Raw genomic sequence first — 12500 nt, 5'->3', positions numbered from 1 at the left:
TGAAACAGATTGATGAAAAAACCCCTAGAGATGCTGAACAATGAAAACAGTTCTGTTACCTGGTAAACATTTACCTCTTTCATATATCAGATATCCACCAGCTGCACCGTTAGTGTCCTGTTTGGAGTTATCACCCTTTACAATCTGGTGAAAATATCTGAGCCTTGTCAGATGTTCAGTTTAAAACATCTGAAATGCAGATTTAAAAAAAACAAAAAAAAACAAATAAAGATGAAATGTTTTTTTGGCTCCTTGCCCAGTGAAAAGCTTGGTGACATCGTTGAGGGATGCTTTGCATTTTTCATCAGATGTGAAGCTCACAGTGAAACAATGTTGTTGCTACAACAGGGGGGAAAAGGAACAAGGAGTGAAGGAACTAAAAACAGACGTCCGACAGGAAGTTAGTGTCCCGAGTGACATCAGGAACCTCTGATCTCTTTACAGATCTGCTCGATGTATGGAGAGAAGCGTGTGTGCAAGAGTGCGGACACGTGTGTGTACATGACTGTGTGCGTAAAGAACAGTACGCTTTCACTGCTGTCTTGAGTGTTTACTGCCATCTGTAACTCTCGAGTGTGTGTGTGCGTGCGTGCATGTCTGTGTGTGTGTGTGTGTGTGTGATTATCACGTAAATAATGCAAGCATTTAGCTGCTTTATGAGGCTTTAACAAGCCGCTTTCATAACCACGTGCACACACAACACTTTTGCACGTCGCCGCACCCCATCAGGTATGTTCGGCCTGTCAAACAGTCGTACATGCATCATTTAAACACAAACACACACACACACACACACACACACACACACATGTAGGTATAAGTTCATGCAAATACGCCTGCTGCAAACGTTTACTGTGTGTCCCTGCGGGGCAGTGAGCGTGCTCCTGCTGTGCTTCCCAGCAGCACTTTGTCAGCATCACAGCTTCAGTTTGATGCCAGCCTGCTTTTTCTTTGGAATCTTCCGGGGTTTCTTTGAACACAGTCAGCTCCTGGCTGCGGGTTCAGTTAGTTTGCAATTTGTTTAACGTGAAGCATTACTGTACACCCGTGTAAATCCTCCACTGTGTAGTTTAATTCACGAGCAGGGACTGTGTCAGTGTCTTCTGTTCCAGGGGAAAGTTTACCGAGTTCACCAGCAGCCGTCTGCTTCACATTCACAGACACTGGACTTCTGTGAATTTAAAGGTAGTCTGGAAAACACACAATTCTTTTTCATCTCATCAGGATTTGTCATTCTGACCTCCAGGTGCAGATACCGCTTGAAATCTGCCCAGAGCAAATGAGCCCATCTTGTTGATTATTGAGTTTACTATTATATTGTCTATTTCAAGCCACTTAACTATTGGTTCTGGTTTGGGTTAAGAGTGTGTGTCCCTCAAACTGTAGCTACAGTCACATGTTCGGCTCTGTCCTTCTGTTTCTCTCGAGCTGTCTTCTCTAATAAAGGCCGAAAAATGATTTGAGGAACAAGTTAAATAAGAAGTGTCAGACTCAGATCAGCCACAGCCCTTATTATGAATAACTCAGTACAGTGTGTGCTGATAAACACCGTGAGTTATTCACAACAAATGTGAGTTTTTTAACAGCGCTGTAAACGTCTTCTTTCTGCCGCCATGGGCCTTTTAGAATGTGTGTCTGTGACTTCAGGGGTGTTTGCAGCCTTAGGTGGACACTCAGTAGTGGCTTCATTTTATTTTTATGTATTTAACCTTTATTTAATCGGGAAGAGAAACTCATTGAGATGAAAAGAGATCTTTTTTTCAAGAGTGTCCTGGAGACGGTTCATCTGTCAACGCAGGAATTTGCTGCTTAGAAAGGGCATAAAAAAGTGAGTGGGAACCTTTCCTCGTTTTAGTCAAATTGTTGAATTGAAAATTTAAATTTCTTTGATCCACTTTTGCTTTTTGAGCATAATTTATTGTAAATGTTAAGAGCTGAAAGGTGATTTTATTTCTTTCAGAGGGTTGTTTCATGGCAGGTAGGTTGGTGGTAGGTTTCATGGCTTGTTTCTTTTTTGATGTATTTTTTTTACGTTTGTTCTTTTTTGTCACAGCTGATAAATAAGCGAAACGACTAAAAATAATCTGAATCTTGAAATCTTGATTTTAAACTTCTCATCATCTCGACAATATTCAAACTTTTCTTTTAGTATATTTTCAGTCTGGTCCTGAAACTCTTCTGTTCAGGGGCGGCTGTGGTCTGTAGAGTCAGACGTCTCTCTTGGTGGTGGTGGGGGGTTCGATTCCCAGCTCCTGCAGACACATGTCCGCTGTGTCCTTGGGCAAGACGCTTAACCTCGAGTTGCTCCCTTAGCTTCGTCAGTGGCGTATAACTGTGTATGAATAGATTAGCTAATACTGATGGCCCCTTAAGAAGAGCAGCCTCAGCCATCAGTGTGTGAACGTGCAGGTGTGACCTGTGGTTTTATTTCATCACCCACTTTGTATTTGTTTTACAGTTCTGTCAGATGAGATCAAGCTTTTTCTTTTTTCCAAACACACACGCACACACGCACACACACACACACACACACACACACACACACACACAGGTATTAAGACTTGTATTGAATATTTTCCCTTCCCCCCGTCCATCATAGGAAGTTGAAAAAGTTGGTGAGAGCGATAAAGGATAAAGGATCAGCAGAGACGGAGATCGAGGACGAGAGGCCTCCAAAACAGTGGAACCTGGACTACGCCCTGGCCCCCTTTGAAGGTCTCACTCCTGAGTACATGGAGATGAGTGAGTCTGCACACACACACACACACACACACACACACACACACACACACACAGAGCAGCCATTACATCACTGACATTTGTAATCTTGAAGAATGAGACTTCGGGTTTGTTACTGTTTATTTTGAACCCTTTACTTGTATTCTTGTAACCATGACAACGGTGTTTTGCTGATAACATCAACAACACTGTAGTTTAAGCCCTTACTGTAGGCATTATGTGTTTCATAAACAAACCTTCACGGGCGTTCAGTGAGAGTCGGTAAAAATCCTTTATATCATTTTGATTTGAAGATTTGAAATAATAACTCAAAGGATTTACATTCATGTCCGTGACAGACTAAAGCACATAAACAGGCGCTGCAGTTACCGATTCAAGTTTTAGTTTTTTTTCTTCCCCTGGTGCGTTTCTGGTGCGTAATTGATCTCAGCTGGGTATAAAAATGGACACAGTTGATATTAAACCTTCAAGCAGTAAGAAATGAACATGTGGCACTTTGTTTTGAAGGGCTTTCCCTTTCAACCATCTTTAAACAAATGTATGATATTCCCCCCGGGGTTCTGATATCCCGTCTCAGTAAAAAGTAACAGTGAGAGGTTGGATGGAATTGCGTCTGGCTTGGTGTGAGATTTGTGATCTCCTGGGAGCAGGATTGGTTAAACAGTCTGACTGCAGCAGGGAGGACTGACCGTTAAGGCCCGTTTCCACCAAACAGTCCGCTTTGGTTCGGTACAGTCTTTACATTTCCCTGCAACATCTGTGTGAGTACGTGACTAACAAAGATCTTGGATCTAAAGTTCAGTACGGTAAACCTTAACACTTCCTGCATTTTCACAGCCAACCACACCCTTATGTGGTAAACCGAGTATAAGCCAGATGGAAATAGACGCGTCAGCATGTAACAGTGAGACATCACAGCATCCCAACACAGTGAAGCCCGCTGGTGATTCAGTTAAGGCACCCTTTAGCATCAGATCGGTACCCTTAGCACTCTAACATGAGGGGAACCAACATTGTAGGATGGTAAGGATCCTTACTTTGGTACCACTCTCAAATTTTGATGGAAACACCACGGGGTCACATCACAGGGCTTTAGTATCTCTCCTTCATAGCCTGCAGGTGACGTAGCCACACCCTGGGTGACTTATGTTCTCAGTGCTTTTAATTCTGGTCTTCCAAAGTCACATTTTGAACACTGGACTTTTACATGACTGTATATACAATATATATATATATATATATATTTGGTGGTGTTTACCTTTCCTATAAGAACATGTCTAACAAACTTGACGGTATCAAATATTATCTATCGAACAGAATAAAGCTGAATGTCCAGCCTGTCAGACCTCACACTTCCAGGTCTGCCAAGAGAAGAAAACTGTTGTTGGCACAAATAAAACATGGTGTTGAACGAAAACTGTAAATCAAGTGTCTGGATGAATGAAAACTGGGGAATAGATAAATCATAACAACAAGAGGCTTCGTTTAAGGTCACAGAAAGGTTAAACAATCTAAACGGTGGAGTGTCGATTAGGTGTGAGTGATTTACAGCCTTTGAGGGAAAAGTTACGATATGAAGAGCTACAGGTGTTGGGCATTCTGTTCTTTACCACACACACACACACACACACACACACACACACACACACACACACACACACACACACACACACACACACACAGACACTGCTGTAGGCTGTTTCTCCTGTACTATAAAAACTCACTGCAGTCATAACAAACGAACACCTGCTCAGTCATGACTTAAAGGCAGGGTTGGTCATTCTCAAACACTTGCAGGATTTTGAAAGCAGTAACCCCCCCCCCCCCCCCCCAATTGGTCCAGAAGCGGATTCAGAGTGGGCTCGTGCATACATAAGGTCGAGAGGCTTGTTTGGTTTATAAAAAACAAACCACCATCCGAAATTGGGCGAAGTTTTTACTGCTGCTACAGTTGACAGAATTTCTTTGTTCATTTTTCAGAGCACACAAGATCTTAATTTTAGTTGTAGGCTTTAATTGTATCTAGTGACCTAGCGTTTTGTTCCCGGCAGAAAAGCACCGGCTGGTTGCTCACGGACACGGAGCAAAGAGGACTCGGGTGCAAGGCACGATCTGTAGGCGTCAAAATACGGGGAATATTATGCGTTTGGGAAAGCTGGTGAGGTCAAACAGCACCTTTCTGAAAGGTTGAAAGACTTTAAACTTGAGCACTCAGAAAGCCCGCACAGAAAAGGCGGAGCCCTTTGTTGTCGTCTGCTTTTTTTGCAATCGCTCTCGACTCACTGAAAACAATTTAAAAAAAGACACTGGCTCTCAAAAGAAGACGCTCGGTGGACATAAGGCCTAAGTTTTATATTGATTTGTTGTGGAGTTAAGTGCCCTTTAAATGTACCTTTTAAAGTTGAGGAGAGTGTTAGGAGAAGCACGCTGTGACCTTTGTTGCTGCTGTGATTAGATAATTTGAGAGAGGACAGAAGGAAGTTGGAGGGGGGAGAAAAAAACCAGAAAGGAGTCTGAGCTGGTGTCGCTGCAGGGCACAAGAAGGAATGTCAGAAATGTCTGAACTCTACCTGCAAACACACTCTCACATAGCTGGTATATGTGAAGCCATGTAGCTCTGTGTGTATCTATGAATGTGTTGTATTTGTGAGACTTGGTGCTCATTTTAAGGCGTGTGAGTAAGTGTGTGTGTGTGCGCGTGTGTGTGTGTGTGTGTGTGCGCCTGGACCCGACAACCCCGCCTGGGATAGAAAGAGAGGTTATTCTAAGCTTGCCCTCTAGCGCTCGCCGCTCTGCTGTCTTATTTTCTTCCCTGCCGCTCTTTGTCTGAGCGTGGCGTCCCGAGGTGAAGCCGTCAGTCTCCGGCTCGCTGGAAATCCCCGTTCCCACACGGCTAAAGTTCCACTGCTCCAATCTGAGCCGAGCATCACCCAAAGTCACACAAACCCGACGTGTCTTTCTCAAGTTTCCTTTGCACATTCTTGGGAAGCAGGCCGATGTTGTTATGATCCTTCATTGATCTGCCTAACAGGAAGGTTTTTAGCATCAAGAACTCCACCTATCTGATGTCTTTAAACCCCGCCAGCTGACGAGGGATCAGCAATGTTTCCACCTCGTCCGGCCGAGCACGCTTGATATCAGTCATAGAATTCATATCTTATTTTTTGTTCAATTTGACACATCCAGTACAGTCGTTTTTATGTTTGCAAATGTATCCTAGTTAGGAGCATTCATCGGAGCGAGTGTAGAGCGCTGAATCTCGTAAACGTAGAGTTCATGACAGCAGAAAGAGAAAAAATGTTCAGGACTCTTAAATCTGACCTTTTAAAGTCAGAGAACCGTCCTCACCTCAAAGGAGACGTTTGTGCTTCCAATTAAGTGTGATGAAGGTGCATCCAAAGTATTAAGAAATTAAAATCTTGTTTTCTGTCTGGTCAGCACTACACAGCACTAATGGGCCAGCTGTGGCTCAGTGGGTAGTGTCGGTCGTCTCTCAGCTGAAAGGTGGGGGGTTCGATCCCCAGCTCCTGCAGCAACATGTCCGCTGTGTCCTTTGGATGAATGAACTTTACATGGCCTCTGTCACCAGAGTGTGAATGTGTAGGTGTGACCTTCAGTTTAAAAGCGTTACACACGCTCAAGTCCATTCAACATTCACAATGAATTATTCGACATTTCAGTCCCTTTAAATTTTTTTCTAAAAGCTTCAAAGGGAAGCTGCTGTGTCAGCTGTCGACGTTCAAGACCTGTCCAAACTTGGACAAGTCTTTCACAGCACCTGGTGTGGAGGTCCTTAAAACTCCTATTAAAGTTGATTGCAGTTGGACTTGAGAGCACTGTAACACTGTGAGGCGAGCAAAACAGATACCTTCATCATTTACTGCTACTCCTTAATATGTTAGTTTAATTTTTGTTCGATGTCTTCTTTTTCATTTTTTCTTGAATTTAGCATCTCATGTTTTATTTTTGTCTTGATTGTTGTAAGTGAAGCACCTGCAGGCAATAGCACGACAAAATCCAGTGTGTGTGTGTGTGTGTGTGTGTGTGTGTGTGTGTGTGTGTGTGTGTGTGTGTGTGTGTGTGTGTGTGTGTGTGTGTGTGTGTGTGTGTGTGTGTGTGTGTGTGTGTGTGTGTGTGTGTGTGTGTGTGTGTGTGTGTGTGTGTGTGTGTGTGTGTGTGTCATTCAAATGTGCTGGACTGTACATTTCCACCAACTTTAGTTTCTTTATCAGTCATGACTGTTGTCTCTTTTTGTGTGTTCTGAATGTCAGTCTGATAACCCCACAGTTCAACACACTGTGTAATCTCTTGGGCTGCTGTAGTGGAGTAATTCACCTTAAAAGGCATCATCTGAACCACAGAGCGAGCCTGCGCAGACACAGTGGCTTCTGACTAAATAGATGACCGTTCAGCGAAGTCGATCTGAAGGCTTCTCATGAGCACTTTGATTGTGTTTTTGTTTTTATTAGGAAATTAGGAAAACCTCATGCTCGTGCCCCTTAAAGGCAGAAGGTGTGACATTTTACACATTTACACTTTGATTTCTGTAATCTGTGATTTTGTCTGAGACATATTTATAAATGTATTTACTTCTTGTTTACGTGGACGGGCCAGCTGGGCGGGTAGTCCCCTTGGGTATAAAAGCTGTTTTTAATGGGGGACTATAGAAAAGAAGAACATACTCGCTGCTTATATGAATCTACATGCAATGCGAAGCTACAAGCTAACTAACAGTGCTACTCTTAGCCTGCTAACATAACAATGCAGCTCGAGACAAGGATAATAGTGTCCACTATCGTTTAATTATGGTGCGCTCCACTTTGCTAACTCTTTGGGGGGTTGGCGGGGTGTCGCTGTAGTAGAGCGGAGGATCCACAGCAGTTTGTTTTGCTTTCATCCTGGTACTCAGGAGCGACATCTACTGGATCAAACAGTGGCACACGTGCTGCCTTTAGGTACCCTCATTCTTTACACGATTATAGCGTTATATAATATGATTTAGAGACTGTTAGTTTGATTCCCCCCATGTCAACATCTCTTATGATGTCAAACAGCAGTGATGTCAACTATCTGATAGAACTGGTTCTATTTTCAGAAACTTCATGTATAGTACATGAGCAAAGAGTCATGACACCAAAGCACAGTTTTCACATGAATGAGTCACCTTACGCTACAGCATCATCATGCTATGTTTTGTTTTTGTAGATGTAAGTTCAGCCAGTGATTGAGTTTCGATATATATAGCGAGCAGATGAAACTCACCAGTCTAATTTTATGAAAACCACATTTCAATCAGCATGTTATGTCTGTTTCTGCGAGCTCAAAAGGCTGTGGTTCATCCCCCTAATGAACTCTTTCATTTCTTGTTATATAATGACCGTAGATCATCAACACATCACCCATCATATGAAAGCTATTTCCCCATTATTAAACCACCCTATCTCATTATTATAACTAAAAGAGAAGCAGGCTAACACCAGTTAGAATCCAAAAATGCTTTGTCAATACAACACCCTGTATTACTTAACAATATTTATCAGTGGTTTTGAAATACCCAGACTTCGACATGGTAGATATTGACAAAGACTTCAATGAAAACCAAACACTGTCAATATCTGTGAGCTCTGCTGCAGGGCGTTAACCGAGAGAAGGGGAACGTTTCGTTATGTCCTCAGGAAAGTCGTATCTCACTCTTTGCGACAGCCGTGGTACAAATGTGACGTACACTTAAACCGCACAAGCCTGCGATCAAACGGCAGCTCACGACTTTAAGGACACTGTGTCCTGATGTACAACAGTATATCTCGGGTTAAATATATCTTTACGACGTTGTAGAATACGGAACATTTCCAGGATAAATGTTCTCAGCTTTTCTAGTCGTAATGAGGACTCAACATGTACGACACTAATGGGGACATTTGAATGTCTTCAGTGTATTAATAGTAGGAGGTAATTTTAGGAACATGAATGCAACTTTCGTACAGGAATGTTTTTTGCTATTCAACTTTGAGGATTATGGAAAATGTGGCCCTCCGTTTCCAGATGTGAAAATGAACATATAATAAAGTCTCCTTCTATTAGATCAAATGAAATGTTTTTAACCTTACACGTATGAAGCGTGTTTGATGATTTTTTTTTCTTTTTTTTTCTTCTCCAGTCATCCAGTTTGGTTTCGTCTCTCTCTTCGTGGCTTCATTCCCGCTCGCACCGCTCTTTGCTCTGCTCAACAATGTCATCGAGATCCGACTGGACGCCAAAAAGTTTGTGACGGAGTTACGAAGGCCAGTCGCCGTACGTGCTAAAGACATTGGTAAGCTAATATGTCTTCAAAAAAATACAAAAAAGGCATCTAGGCAACATGACTGTAGGCTGTGGGCATGTGGTTTTATAAACATTAGATTATGTAAAACTTTGTACTAAGACAGGTTTTAAACTAACAAGACGTCTTTCAAAATCCACAAATTTCTAATAGACTCCATTGAAACCAGTCACCAGTCAATTTGTTCAGATTTACGTTCAGGCAGTAAGTCAGGCTTTGAAGTAAAGTCCCCTACCTTTTGAGTTTGCACTACAGGCTTCAAATCATCCTAAAGGTCGTTCTGTAAGACTGCTGAGGGATGTTCTTGTACAGTATGGTTTTAAAGATCTTTTGACCTTCTTTTTAAAACTCATCAGGATAATGTAAAAAAAAAAAAAAGCTCTTACACTAAGCCCCCTTTTTTGCTAAGCTTTCGATATGTCTGCCTGCAGTCTGTCCCCCACTTTGATCCAGCCTGAAACAAATCTATCTGATGGATTGTCATGAATGTTCATGCACACTTTTTTTTTCCAGACAAAATGTCTACTGACTTGGTTTAGCCTCTGACTTTTCTTCTTGCACAATGAGGTTCATATTTATGAGTATGTTGAGTGTAGCCGTAAACTTTTGCACAGATGAAAAAATTAGCAAAGAAACACTTTGAATCACTTTGATATCCAAATGCTTGGAACATCCCAGCAGTCTCAAATGTACTGAGATTTGATGGTTAATTCTCGGTGCTGTAATGTAACCGTTTTCTTACTGTTGAAGACATTTTTTGGAAAATAGTTTTTAAATATGATACGGTCCATATGTTGATGAAAGAATGCTTTACTTGCCAGAGTTAACATTTACTCGTAAGGTCGACATTTCAGTTTTTCTTATTCTTTGGTTACGCCAACATCAGTCTGTGTCGTCGTCTGTCCATCTAAAAATTGCAAATTGCGTCTTCAGATCACCTGGGCAGATGGAAACTGGTTTTTGGTGACTTCTGGGATTTTTCCCTTAAAAAAATAAAAATCTGACCATTGAGAGAGCGTTTCCCACGTGCATCATACATTCGGGACTGATTTGTAAATGTCCCCATGTGAACATGGACAACAAGACCAGAGTAGAGAAAAAGCTATAGATGTGATAATGCCTGAAAGGAATCTCTAATTTTATACGTCAGTCATAACTTACATACCTCTCTCTCCTTGTCCCTCTCTCTTGGTGTCTTGGTTTCTAGGAATATGGTACAACATACTGAGTGGAATGGGCAAATTCTCAGTCATCATAAATGTAAGTATGCATTTTACTATCCTGACTGAAGGCAGACATGTTCACACTAAATGCACAAGCACATGTATGTCTTCATAGGATACACCTCACAGAGAGCACTTACACACTTCACGAAGTCCAAAACACTTTCAGGAAGTTCAGGTTAGTTATTCTATGGAACACAGTTCTGCTGAACCTTTGGCATCATGTGATTGATTTCTCTGGTGATCTAAGGCCTTACAATACATGAGTTGGTTTTATGACATTACCAGTGAGTTCTTGAAAGTTGCAGAAACACAAGCTCCAGCTGTTCGGCGCCCTGAGAAAGCAGCCTGTGGGTGCTGATGAATGCGTGGGCACAGATCAGTACTGGAGCGGAGCCGACAAGTGATGCACACGTGTCTGGTGCAAGTTCTGGTTTATGTTTGAACTAATGCAAAGGTTGCAAACTTTGTAATAGTCATGAGAACAGACAGGTTCATTGACCTCAAAGACTTCATTGACTGGAGGTCAAATGGCAGCAGAGTTTGCTTGACACGGACGTTGATCTTGAACTTCAACGCTGGAACGTTACGACACGTAATCCAGCTTTCATCAACTTTGTTGTGTGCATATGCACATGACACAGAGATGAATCCTCTGTGTTTGCTCTGAGATATCATCCTCCATGACCTTGACAGATCCCTGCATCATGTTTTAAATACCTCTACATCCTGATCTGCTGAGGTCAAGGTGTGTTTGTGAAGACAGGAAAGCTCTGCTTGGGATTTGTCCCTGGCCAGATAACCAAATCTTGTTCCGTTTACTTTTAATACTGAACAGATTTGCAGAGGATTCAGAAAAAAACAGCAGTAGGTCTTTTTGTTTGTTCTGGATTCAACACACTTTAACTCACTTAAGCTGCCCCGGGAGCTCCGAGGCAATGGAAAAATGGGAGCAGACTTCCCCCGTTTGTGCATGCATCTTGCAGATATGTATCAGTACGACATTTTTCTAGATCAATATATTTAAAGATATTAATATATATATATAATATAATTTTCTGTGCTGCTGAATGTGAAACAAGCTGTTGGACCCCTTTCTGCAACAAGGACAAATGTGAGACTTTTTGATCCACTAGATGTCACCCTTGAGCACCAGCATGACACCAAACCAACCAACTGTTGCTTAGCGACACCTCCAGCATACTGAAACCACCGCTCTCCCCCAAAGACACACCTCTAACCCCCCTCCAATCACGTTTGGAAAAAGGACTAAAGCGCAATTAAAGCCAATTGTCTTTGGCCCAAGCTGAAATTGCATGTGGCCTGGCCTGCGTCGGTGTTAGCAGGTGTTAGTGTAGCTTCACACTGCATGTAAGTTGACGCGCAATCTCAAAATGCTTAAGTGAGATTCCAACATGCAGTGAGCAAATTTTGTTCTTCTTTTCTCTAGTCCTTGACTGAAACAGCTTTAAACACAAGGGGAGGAGTCCATGTGAATCTGATGTAAACACAGCGCCGACAACAACTCAGCCGGCGGGACTCGTGCTTCTTGCTCATTGTAGACAGTCATGACTGAGAGAGATATTTACAGAGGATCAACTGGATTTCTGTTGTATTCTTCCTTTAAAAGATGTCAATATTTTACTGTCATTTTACAGGGTAAGCACGTCATACAGTGCGTTTTTGTTTTAACACCTCCACTGTCTTTCTCTTCTCTCCGGAGGCCTTTGTGATCTCCTTCACATCAGACTTCATCCCTCGGCTCGTCTACCAGTACATGTTCAGTCAGACCGGCACCATGCACGGCTTCATCGACCACACGCTCTCCTACTTCAACGTATCCAATTTGAAACCGGGCACAGCACCGCTCAACTCTGATCACGGAGAGATCACCGTCTGCAGGTAGAATCACACACAGACACATAGAAGTACTTGTTAAAGCTTCTGTGAGGAGTTTGTTAACTGATAATGAAACAGACCGATTGATCCGCAGGTCAGACTGAGACACGTTTCTGCATGCTCCCTTCACAGTCTTCTTTCCCCCCGTGCATGCCAGGCTATTGTGATCAAGCATTGGCTTGTCAAACAAAGAAGGATGAGATTTCTTTTGGTAACAGTACTTGTGCAAATGCACAGAACAAGATCAGCAAAGAGAGGGGGGCGCTAGAATTCATATAAATGTAAAGTTCCTCACAGGAGCTCAAAGAAATAAATGATTT

General features: G+C 42.4%; 1 protein-coding gene across 4 annotated transcripts in view; it reads left to right on the top strand.

The window, feature by feature from the left end:
• The window catches only part of ano2b (anoctamin 2b), a 77279-nt gene that overhangs the window by 50592 nt on the left and 14187 nt on the right, over positions 1–12500 (top strand). For all 4 annotated transcript variants that reach the window (XM_079334591.1, XM_079334592.1, XM_079334593.1 and 1 more), the window contains 4 exons: positions 2600–2742; positions 8897–9049; positions 10266–10318; positions 12005–12183. In XM_079334591.1, coding sequence (XP_079190717.1) covers positions 2600–2742; positions 8897–9049; positions 10266–10318; positions 12005–12183 — 528 coding nt within the window. The remainder of the gene's footprint in view (positions 1–2599; positions 2743–8896; positions 9050–10265; positions 10319–12004; positions 12184–12500) is intronic.

The sequence above is a fragment of the Symphodus melops genome (genome assembly GCF_947650265.1).
Source record: "Symphodus melops genome assembly, chromosome: 22".
Classification (NCBI taxonomy): Eukaryota; Metazoa; Chordata; class Actinopteri; order Labriformes; family Labridae; genus Symphodus; species Symphodus melops.
The sequence above is the reverse complement of the archived record's forward strand: the minus strand, read 5'-3'. Positions and strand labels throughout refer to the sequence as shown.